General features: G+C 38.4%; 1 protein-coding gene across 1 annotated transcript; it reads right to left on the reverse strand.

Moving 5' to 3' along the window:
- Window positions 1–1,898: 1,898 nt before the first annotated feature.
- On the reverse strand, window positions 1,899–9,104 carry LOC128382389 (CBY1-interacting BAR domain-containing protein 2-like). The gene is made up of 9 exons (XM_053342380.1): window positions 9,085–9,104; window positions 8,676–8,910; window positions 8,531–8,599; window positions 5,440–5,541; window positions 4,616–4,621; window positions 4,430–4,534; window positions 4,216–4,329; window positions 3,734–3,940; window positions 1,899–2,054 (listed from the first exon to the last, which is right to left on the reverse strand). The coding sequence occupies exons 1-9, from the start codon at window positions 9,102–9,104 to the stop codon at window positions 1,899–1,901; spliced, it is 1,014 nt and encodes a 337-aa protein (XP_053198355.1).
- Window positions 9,105–12,315: the final 3,211 nt, after the last annotated feature.

The raw sequence follows: 12,315 nt of genomic DNA on the forward strand, positions 1-12,315 counted from the left end.
CCCATCTGACCTGCTCATGTAGGATCCTCCCGCACTGACTTCTACATTCACTGTGAATGGTCTACAATCAATGAACTGTCAGCTCTTCTTCACTTTTGCTCCCTGTTACAGCTGCTGAGCTTATTCACATTAAAATGTCTGGGAGAGAGGCTGCTGGACTGTGTACATTATGCACTGAGAATGGATAAGCAGAGAGAATGAACATAGAACAGATAGATTGTGGAGGACATTGAGGCGTGCAGACTCACAGAATGATGTCCAGACAGGTCAGTATATCATACTCACTGGTGATTCCAACTCTCCAGAGGAATGTAAAAAATCTATTTGCTATGCATCATATTCCAAGATGTGTGTGTATGTGTTGTTTTCTGTGCAGTGTGTAAACAGACTCTGTCTCTGACTATGTCCCTATTGTCTTGGTGATATTGATGTTAATAATCATGAGTGACAGGTTATTTGATTTCTGTATATTGTTGCATCCACTGTGGTGTCCATAGCCTGTTTTATCCTTTTTCTGGTTGATATCAGGAAGAAAAATCAGATTTGATTTATAATTGATCATCAGACAAGTTTAGGCATATGGGCTTGGTGGCATGATGTTGTTACTCTAGTTTAGGCTGTTAATGTTAATGCACTTTATTTTATAGCCTAAAGGTTCTGTTTAATCTACTGTTCACTTTTCCTGTTTTCTTGCATACAGACAACAGACTATGAGGCACATAATGAACTAACTTAACTTGTGTCACCATTTCCTACCAAAAAATGAAGCCAAAATATCTTGTGTCTGCCATCTTGCCTATGTGACATAATTTGGAGCCAGAGTCTATTCAGTAGAGTCAGGTGGCGAGATGAATACTCAACAGAGGTTTGAGAGTCACAGGTGTCAATAATGACATTCTTATCACCAAATAACTAATTAAAAACAGCCTTATCAGAATAATGAGCACTTTGATTTTTTTAATTTTACCTCATGTTTCATCTGCTAACATGGAGATGGGGGGGGTGGGGTTATGACCTATCCTGCAACCAGCTACCACAGAGTGATTGAGAGCTGACATACCTATTTATATATAGTCGATGATCAAAATGGGCAACTTTGATTAGGTGTAAATGAGGTAGTGGTGGGGGGGTGTCATCTACAAGCATTCAGTCCCCACAGACTACCTGACTGACAGTCACTGTATCATCTGCTCCCTCTCTCTTGAGAGGCTGGAGCTCTTCACCACACCATCTAGCTTCTGTCAGCTGGAGCTGAATAACCACAGGATAACAGGAACAGACAGTTTATTGTTACAAACACGTCTTTGCTCATGTTGCGGAGCAGACAGGAGATCTCCAAACACACGTGAGAAGTAGGCCAGTAGGATTAGGTTTGACAACTCTGATTTCATTTTCTGCACTAGGATGTAAGTTGGTACTGCTACTGAAATGAAATATTTGTTTAACTTCAAACCATAGAGGTGGGGGGATAACATGATGTATAATTATGGCAAACAAACTACACTACATAGTAATGATTGATATATTTTTTTCTCTTGTTTCCAAACAGTAATTTGGTTTCATTTGCTTGAATTACAGTAAGTAAAGTTTATATATCTAGTACCAATGTTTTTAAAATCCTTTATTTCTGTACTGGTCAACTACAGTATGGTTATTGTTGAGAAAGACTAGTTACAATAAATGAAAAAAGCAAATACAGGTTGGCAGCAGGACATAAACAACGGTCTTCTACATTAAACTGCTGCACATCCATTCACCACCCTGACCTCTTTTAAACATATTATATTTTATATTTCAGAATATTTCTCTGAATAGAAGCATTATAACAATGTTTTCCTCTACACAGGCACAGCACAGTGTGATTGCTGTTAGTGCCCCTGCACAATCTTCTATTATTTTTATCTGTACATCTGGACATATTGAGCAGCATATGACTGCCTGCTGGTGTGCTGATTCTCCTCTATCTCTGACTCATACATCTCCTCCTCTTCATCTTCTTCTTCATCCAGCTCTTCCTCCTCCATGCCTCTCTGGCGTTGCAAGGTGCCGCGGAACTGAAAGTAAGAGGTGAGATGCGTCAAGTTCACTGAATGATGGAGTTTTTTGACAGCACTTCACCTTCAATCAGAGCAGTTTCTTTCTTTGCCTGAACAAGCACTTTCATTGGCACTAGATATAATTAGGTTTTTGGAGCATCCTGGTGCACCCTGCACATGTAACACCTTATCCAGTTTTTGAAAAACCTGGATATGCTACCTGAAGAACAATAGAAACAAGTGGCAATTATCTCAAGGCTTAAACCAGTACTGAAGTATCTTAAAGTGGCAACAATGGCCACTAGCTTCTCCAACTGACTTACATCAGAAAAAGCATCAACTTTTCTCTAAAATACTTAGTCAACACTTCTTTTTTCCAACCATCCATAATGGTTCCTGAATGTAGGTCTTCTAATATGTGTGCTAGATGTGTTTTTGGAATTATTCCTCTGTTGTTTCTCTGTTAATATTGAAGACTAGTAGCTTTGATGTCTACTATGGGCATTGATTGGCAGCTGTGATTGATAGCTGGCTCACCTGGTGCTCACTCTAGTAAAAGTAAAATCTCTGACACAGATTATGTCATCTAAACACTAGAGAGCAGAAGAACGACCCGCTTGTGCCACGTTAACATGCTCATGGTGTATCATTCTTGGGAGGTTAAACAGGGACAGTTTGAGAGCCCTCCAAAGACCACTGTTGCAGTTACTCCTTCGCTTGTCTGTGTAAAATCTGAGACAGGTGACGATGGTGCCCTCTGATGGCCAGCAGTGTGGCAGGCTGTCGAACTCAGAGTTCTTGTCTAGTGCTGATCAACATTTGTTGTATCTCTCTCCAGCACAGCGACAGGATGAGCTTAACCTGTTTGACGCCCATCCCACCTTGTTCAGTCATGTGCCGTCCTGCACCAATGTGTTAGAGCATGACATTGATGTCGGTGACGCCATTCCCATCAAGCAGCATGCTTACCGCTGTCCCTTAGACAAAAGGGAGACGATGAAGAAGGAGGTTGCTTATGTGGTTGAACATGGTCTTGCCCAGCCCAGCTGTAGTCTTTGGAGTTCTCCATGCTTGCTGGAGTCTGATGGAACCCCTCGGTTCTGTACAGACTTTCGCAAAGAGAACTCTGTTACAGTGCCTGATTCTTTCCCCTTGCCCCACATGGAGGACTCTATTGACCTGCCCTGTTAGCAGCAAAAATTAGCTAAAGTAGCTCGTGTTAGCCCAAGTGTGCAGTGCTTGGTGACCCAAGCTAGCGTTAGCTAGGGCCTGAGGTAGCAGGGTGTATTTTCAGAGTGTGAAAAGCAACAATTCACACTCCTTATTTGGAATGTCCTGGCTCCAAACTTAAAATATGGTACCGAACACAAGCTGCAACTCTGAGATTCAAACCAGCTATGATGAAACCAAAGAGTAATGTCATACATCGCTGTGTCCACCTTTATATGCAGTCTATGGATAGAAACCAGGACTATGTGACCTGTAAATATCTGATCCAAGTTCCTCAACATTCCTCGCTGGTAGAGAAATTAGTGGCTGAGATGTTCAGGAATCAAGACACAACAGGATGCAAAAAACCTGGATACTGTTGGAATCAGGTATACATGCATATGAGTAACCAGGTGTTTCATGTTGCATATAAATGTTATATCCAAAATATGATCAAAATCAGGATAAGAACTGAAACCAGGACTCACCCTCCTGGCTGTGTCCGGGTACTGGATGTGTTGTTGTCTGAGGTTTGGGCTAACAGTGGGGACCAGTGTTGATCTGAAGCTTTGACTTTTAGGGGAGGCTAGAGTAGGACTGGGGTAGCGGTTCATACGGGATGCAGAGTGGTTGCTCAGAGGAGATTCCAGGTGCCCAGGCAGGGAATCAGACATTTTGATTCTTCTATTGAACAGCTGTGGAGGACAGCAATCATGAGAGTGCGACCTATTACCCCTCTATCCTCAGACTGTTAGCATGTTCATATCTTCTCTTTTAATTCATTCTTGGATGAAGAGAACTGTTTTCATAATTTACCATGTGACCATTCCTGTACTGTATAAAAGGGAAACAGATAGCATGACTCCAAAATCCAGAGCTCAAAATACAACACCTCTAATGGATGGATAATCTGGATTCTGTTTTAAGAATACATCCATAATCACACATTGTTCTTAGTTCAGTTACATACCTCCAGATCTCTTTGAGTGTCCATTGCCTCCAGGTTGTGGTATGTGTGTGTATAGACCTCCAGTGCTTTAGCATGGAAGAGCATCTCCACTGTGATGAAGTCTGTGAAAATAATCTGCCAGAACAATGGTTGCTGTCAGTTCAACACTAATGCTTTAATGCTGATGAGTGTGTGTCTGTGTGTGAATTTGTTTGTGTGTATGTGTCAGACTGACTTTGACATCCTCCAGTTTCTGTCTCTGGAAGTCTGTGATGGTCTCCTCAAGTTGTCGGGCGTTGCGCTGGGCATTGTTGGAAGCCTTCTGGGCATTCATCTCTGCCTGTCAGTCAACATACTATGAGCTGCTTGAAGGCTCAAGAATGTGATGATATTCAAAATATTCATGGAAGAATTTACATACCTGGGACTGAAAGATCATGTTAAGAAAGTATTCTAAGGTACAAGTGTGTATAAGATGCAAACATGTTTTAACAGTATTGTGAAGGTAATATGACATATATTGTTCTGTGTACCGTAAATAACAGATACTCTGTATGGTAAAAAAATAAATGACATATTTAATTATGTGTGTCTTACTTACATCAAATAACATAAAAGTCAAATATAAAGTACCAAACACTTGGACACATGTTCTTGATTGAGGGAACGGGAAAATGGGTCCAGACTTTTGACAGAGTGTATACCACATCAATACAGTATGTACAATAAGATATATGCTGATATGATAACTGCCCTTCCTTCTGTGCAACCAAACACTGAACAAACCTTCAGCTAAGGCAAATATCAACCAATTATAGGTTCTTATATGTGCCTGAATTTAAAACCATACGGTAAATGGCAAATGGACTGTACTGTTACTTAAGTAAAATACCTTAATATTTCTTTCAGCAAAGTGTGTAACTATAATTTTCCTGCAACCCCTTAACATACAGTGGCTTTACATTTGGAAAAAACCCATCCCATTCTACACTGTATGACTGTATCATATATTTTTTCAGCTTGTTTCAGCTCTTTGTTGAAGCTATTTGATGTTTACCTAAGTAAAATATTTAAGCCTAGGACCATATTTTTGTAGCTTCTTCAAGTGGAAATATTATAGATGTTTTGGACACATTTTCTAAAGTTCAGTCTGATATTTTAATAATAGATATCATAAAATTGGATATCATAAATCACATTATATGAATTTGAAGTATGAGTTTGTATACCATATGTGAAGGATACAATGCTCTGTCGATCTGCTGGGTTCCTTAGTCGAAGTTTCTCCAGTTTCCGCAGCTCCTTCATCTCTCTGTTCAGGTCAGTGCTAAACTTCTTAAGATCTGCCTGGAATGGTAGATATACTGTCAGCTCACAAAATACACTAAACAAAGGCTGGACAAGATAAAATATAGAATTGGTCACCTGATATACAGTACAGTATATACTTTAACCTCCTCTCTGAGAATCTCCACCTGAATGTTGTGGACAGGGCCCACTGAGTGAAAGTCACACACACACACACACACACACTTCTCACTCTTTGTTTCTTTGCATAAGACTCTCTCGCACTTTTTGTGTCTGATAAAACAGCATTGTAGATTTGACACCTACTTTTCCCAGACACTGTCAGGCACTGTTTAGAGGTCAATCTGCTGTGATGAACAGGATTAGGCTGACCAAACATGCTTTTTCCCCTCTGTCCACTTTTTACATCCCGTCCGGGTTTTTTTTATTTTTATTAATTGATGATAATGTCCGGTTTTCTTTGTGTGTGTGTATATATGTGTGTCCCCCCCCCCCCAGCCCTACTTCTTTACCCGGTTGTCATTGTTTGGGTTAGCGTGTGTGACGTAATCACCGAGAGGCTGCCCTGTGGGCGGATCTCCAAAACTCACAACAAGAAAGCAGCAGACACCGGCGGTGCAGCTGAAGCGTTCAAGATGCTGAAGCGCAAATGCACGTTCACAGATGAACTGCGACAAAAATTCCCAGTTTACCGACCCGGTCGGGACATATGGGAGACTGAGTGCACCGTGTGCAAAGCTGGTACATATGTGTCTGTGTCCAATAAAGGTGACGGGGACCTCACAGCTCATATGGACACAGAGAATATTTTGTTAAAGTTGGATTTTCTAATAGGCTACAGAAGAGTATTATTTAGAACATTTAGAACATTATTTCATATTATTTATTTATTTGTCCACTAAGACTTGAAAAGAGAGCTATTATTTTAGAAGTTGATTTTTCTAACACAGAAGAGACTTCTATTATTATTTTATTCCAGAGATTTTACACACACACACACACACACACACACACACACGTATATGAAATAAAAAACCTCTGAGAAGCCTATCTGAATTTCTGTCTTTGAGAGATATTATTTTGTAATATAACAAAATATATTCATATAATATATATATATATATATATATATATAAACATATATATATATTTAAATTATAAGGAATCTTTGAGTAAACTGCGAGTATCATTTAAGTAGGCTATCTCAAGTGTCACCCTAAATAGGATGCCACAAATACTTAAATACATTTCCACATACTCTTTTGCTACTTGAAATCTGGGTCCTTAAGTAAATTATAATTTGACAGTTCAGTACCTTAAAAAAGGGTTTACTAAATATCTGCCAGAGAGTGAGACTTTATCTGGGTACAGTAGTGATTTGAGATAAACGCTAACATGACAATGCTAACGTTCTTATGTTAAGCAGGCAGTGTTTAACATAAAGTAGCATTAAACAGCAAAGCACAGCTGAGGCTGATGGGAAGGTCATTAGTATTTGATCATAAGAGCCCACCAGAGTTGACGCCAGATCTAAATCATTACTAGACTGGATCCTCGTAACCCACCCTCATAGAATTATTGGATCTGGCGTTCTCTCTGACTGCTTCAGTGATCACTCTACCATCTTCTGTGTATGGAAAATTAAATCTCCTCGCCTTCCTCCAAAATGCATTAAAGTAAGACAAAGTAAGAATATCAATTTGGACGACTTTTTACATGATTTGATTACAATAAACTGGAACAGATTTCAACTTATACCATATGTTGAAGACGCCTGGAATTATTTTTATTCTGAACTCACGTTATTAATAAACACGCCCCATGGAAAGAAATTAAGGTCAAAGGTCAACATTTACCCTGGATCAGTTCTGATCTGATTAACCTTTTTAAACAAAGGGATAAAGCCTGGAAGAGCTACAGAGAAGCTAAGGATGCTGCTGACTGGGAAAAATATACATTATTAAGGAATTTATGTAAGACAAAAACACGTAATGCCAAATCAGACTTTTATAAAAATCAATTATCTGAAAATATGCATAAACCAAAACAGTTCTGGAAAAATATCAATAATATCCTTTTTTTGGAATTGTTTTTAATGGTAATGTCTTCTTCACCCCTATTATTAACATTGCTATTTTATGTATTTATGCATAATGTATGTATAATGATGATCATTACTATTATTACTACTGCTACTATTATTATTGTTATTGTTATTCATAGTACATTATTATTACTGTTACTGTACTGTGGATAATAATGGTATGATATGATGGTGGTGTATTTGTTATATAGTGACATTTTATATTGTATCATGTTGTATATATTAAGATTGATAACATAACGTTATTACTACTGTTATTACTCTACTTAGTGTGTGTGGGTACTGTGGGTTGACAGGAATGATGTGTGGGTTGGTTGGTAATTGAGAGCCTTATGCATGCTGTATGTGATTGTGATTGTGTTGTTGTGTTGTAATATATGTTTTATGTTGGACCCCCTTGAAAACGAGATGGTTCATCTCAAGGGGCTATCCATTAATTAAAAAAAAATTGACATAACTCCAAGTATTGAACAAATTAGAATGTTGACCAATGTTCAGGAATAATCAGTTCATTCTGAGCATGAATGACATGGCAATCAAATGAAATGGTGAGACATCTCACTCAAACCATGTTGACACCCAACAAAAAGTGAGGAAGACACCACAAAGCCAGCAATAATAATAGTAATAATAATAATAATAAATCATATTATTTAAATTATAATATAATTAACAACATTTCAGTCTGGACCAAGTGATGGTTTGTGTTGCCAGCAAGACTAAGCAAATTAAACATTTTAAAATATTACTATTTGATATTTTTAACTCTGAATCGACATTGATAACAAAAATCCAGTATTCAGGAAGAATTGTCATATGGGTCATTTTAGAGGACAAGGTCACAACATGTTGTGTTGGAGGCTTTGTTGGTATTTGTACTCCTGTTATTTGTTTAGTAAAAAGAATATATCTGTCCAAACTCACCGTTTTATTCTTGACAATGTCTCCATAGCCTTTTAGAGGAGCGATGACTCTTGTCTCCAATCTCTCCACCTGAAACAAAACAGTACAGTGACCACATTTTGAAGATACAATTCACTGATAAATGAATAACTGTAGTGTCACTGACCTGAGCCTGCCTATAGTCCTGCACCATGGCCAGGTCTTCAGCCAGGTTTTTCAGGGCAACTTGGAACTCTGGGTCCTCTGTGCTGGAGAAGTCAAACAGCTGAGCCACCAACTGGTCAGCCTTGTCTCTGAGCTTGGCTGTCTTCCTGGTGTAGGAAGCCAGCAGAGAGCAAATATTGCCCAGATGCTTCTCAGCATGTTTTACTGTCTGCTTCATGTTCGTCACCTGGACATCTCTACAAAGCATGAGAGACAGGAAGTAGGATACGTACTTACTTGGTGTTTGCTTTATAGCTTGTCATGAATATTGTGGCCAAAGCTACAAAACACAGTGGATTTCTTATTGTCTTTAATGTGAAGCAGCCTCAGTGTTGTGACATCTGTATATAATGTGAAATATGAAATCGTACCTGGAGAGGAGGCTGTTCATGTTGTGTCGTCTCCACCACAGCTCATCTGCTCTGTTGCCTGTTTGCCTCACCTGCACCAGGTAACAGTGGGCTGTTGCTATGGGAGCACCAACAACAGATAGAGTGTAAAACCTTTGCTGGAAGTGTAAGTGATGCTGTTAACCACAGGGTGGCAGCCCTGTCAGTACAACATCTATTGGATTTGTTGGAGCATTTATGCCCTGAGTCATTCTGTTTCTCCCTTCACGACAATGTAAGACATTCTGCATTGTATATGCGTGTGTGTGTATATATAAATATATGTATATATAAAGACACAGAGGAAAAGGAATCGTTTAACCATGCCACTTCATTCTTCATATTATGAACACAACATATGACAAGGGCTATGTGCTTTGATAACAACAGGCAAACTTGCATTGAAATTGTTATGTGTAGAATGTTTGTGTGATTATAGAATCTTATACAGTATTAGTTGCTTGTGTTCCCCACCCCAACATTTTCATCCTTTTCATAACAATTTAAAAAGTATTTAGGTATTTAAGGGCTTATTGTCACCCAACAGTCATAGTTTCATCATCATCTTTATCTGATACCTCTGATTAGCCTGTGATCCACTATCCTCTGTTATTTCTTAACACACCTAAACTTAATCCAAGTAAGAACTATTTTATCATCCTTCTGCTCTGTCTGATGAGTCAGCTGACTCATTCCCCCTGTGTAGAAACTTTGAATGTTCATTCTCATAAAAATGTGTATTTCCTGCCAAAATGTACATGAAGGCAGAGCAGTGTGTCAATGTAAAGTCAAGCTTATTAGAAAACAAGAACAAGATGTTTCAATTTACCAAAAACTCATCAGTCTACATTATTTGTTATTATTGTTAGACATTCACAAAACCAAAATGAAATGAATGACCTTAAGTTATGTATCAGAGTGAAAAGACTGCACCAGTAACAGACATCTAGCAGGGAGCAATTTAGAAAAGAAAATCCTAAGTAGGCCTGTTTCTGTGGAGAAGTCTGTTATTATGCTCATTATGCATGAGAAATGCAGCAGAGTGATTCATGGAAATGAGGGAGAGTTCAGTGTTGGTGATCTTGACAATCACTATGAATCTATCTTTTTCTATTGAGTATGACACCTCCCTCCATCTCTGCGCTTGAAATGTAGATGCAAGATATGACGTTTGTAGCTCCTTCACTGAGGGACAACACCAGCAGTGCTTGGCTTAGAAAAGAAATTCAGATGTGACCTACTATACTGTCATGGAGGGGAAAAAATATCATCAGGCCCTGGTATAGTACTATATTGAGTAAGGCAACAACAAGACACACAAGTTGTGTATTTAGGCCTTATGTGACTATATGAGTGGAACATACTGAGTACACAGACAGACAGCAGAGAAGAGAATTATGGTGCAGGATGTTTGAGAAGTTGTAACGTATGTTTTTGTATTGTTTTCACAGTTGGAATTCATTGTAACCGACTGAATTCAAGTCCAAGCTAATTATATCCATATATCAGGAAATAACAAACTTGCATGTATTTTCTTATAGCTAAAAGTTGTACAATTATTAGCAGTACAACAAAGATCAGCTAACACAATACACATGCGCAAATATCACCTGCTTTTCTGCCAGATATCAAACAAACAGCCAAATAGACGTGTAGTCAGATATGTTTGTCATTAACAATAGATTTCACTCAGTGCATGCATGTTTTCAACATAGCATCACCGCCCCCTGCTGGTATTTTAGTGGTACTGCTACAAACTAGAAAATAAAATGAACAAAGGAGGATTTTACAGTTGAATTGAGAAAATAAATGACTAACTGCCTCTCGCACACAAATACATATATAAACATATTAATGAGAATAAAGTAATGAGAGAAAAAAAGACGCAATTAAGTCTCATCGTGACTGTATATTCATAACTTGTATACTCTAGCAGTGTGCTGCCCCTCCCACTGTCTCACAGGCTGCCGTCTTATAACCATAGACTGATTATAACTGAGAGGAAAGTCAGTTATTATATTTTGCTCTTTTTCTCCATCCTCCTGCTACCATCCAGACAGCGTCATCATCTTTGCTCAAAACACCCTATAGTCTTGTGTTACAGTTAATCTGCAATTTACATTAAAGTGGAATTACTAACCATCACCATAGCAACAGCAAGTGTTTCCAAATGTAGACGTTATCCGTGTTTTTCTTCCTCCTCTGGCTTTTTACTTAAGTCACTTGAGATAAATTGTAATACCTTAAAGTTAGTGTGTTTGAGAGAAGCATATACCAATAATATAGCAAGCTATTGTATCAAATAATATTTGAATATACCACCACAAAACTATTAAAATAAATATATTACCCCAAATACTCGTTTTATATGTCACTTACTGGAAATCAGAACGTTTGAGAAATGGATTCAATCATTACCCCAAGATCAGGAAGCTGGGGGAAAATGTTTTCCAATAGGGAACCATACATCTCCAATTTTATTCTATGGGAAGTGAAGGCAGCATAAGGCTCACGTGGGGAAGCCCTGCCCTCTGAGGACCAACACAACCATCTGCTTCCAGGTTGAACACACTGTCAAATCAAGCTGGAGGTAAGCCAAAAGACTTTTATTTACTTTGATTTATTCTACCATAAATGGAATTTGTGTACAAGGAAACAACAACTTTATTGTTATTATTAGACTTTAAACACCTAAAGAAAAACCTCTGACTGACCTCTGGATACATTTCCCCACAGGTCACTGCTCATAATTAAAAATACATTTCCCTTTGCCTTTTTAAAAATAATTCATTCCATGTTGAAAAGGGTTATTTTTTTAGTTGTTAAGTTTCACTTTCTTTCCACCCATTCTCATCTATCACACACATACACAACAGTTCAGTTTCCTCCTCAACAGAAGCCCTTTGCTGCACTCTCTGACCTGGGTGGTGGTTTGTTATCTGTGGGGAGCCTGTTGAACTCAGGGTGATCTGTAGTTGACTGATTATGTTGTAGTAGAGCTGATGACAGTGTGTCAGCCTGTGTCCAGCCTCTGTCTGCTGTCTGCACAGAAATAATGTCAGTGACTCAGCTGCATGTTGGAGGTTCAAACTGACTCATTCCTTGAAGTAAGCCATGTGAAGGCTTTTTTCTAAAGGGAGTACTATGTAATTGAATATTATTATTCTAATTATTCACATTGTATTTACAGTATTATTTACACACTACTGTATA

Source organism: Scomber japonicus, chromosome 21 (assembly GCF_027409825.1).
Source record: "Scomber japonicus isolate fScoJap1 chromosome 21, fScoJap1.pri, whole genome shotgun sequence".
NCBI lineage: Eukaryota > Metazoa > Chordata > Actinopteri > Scombriformes > Scombridae > Scomber > Scomber japonicus.

Bases quoted from the DNA above. Each gene is read 5' to 3' on its own strand.
- LOC128382389 (XM_053342380.1), bottom strand. From the start codon at position 9,104: ATGAACAGCCTCCTCTCCAG. The intron at 3,941-4,215 runs GTATGTAACTGA...TGTCCTCCACAG, and splicing joins ACACTCAAAGAGATCTGGAG to CTGTTCAATAGAAGAATCAA. The intron at 2,055-3,733 runs GTGAGTCCTGGT...TCTTACTTTCAG, and splicing joins ACCCGGACACAGCCAGGAGG to TTCCGCGGCACCTTGCAACG.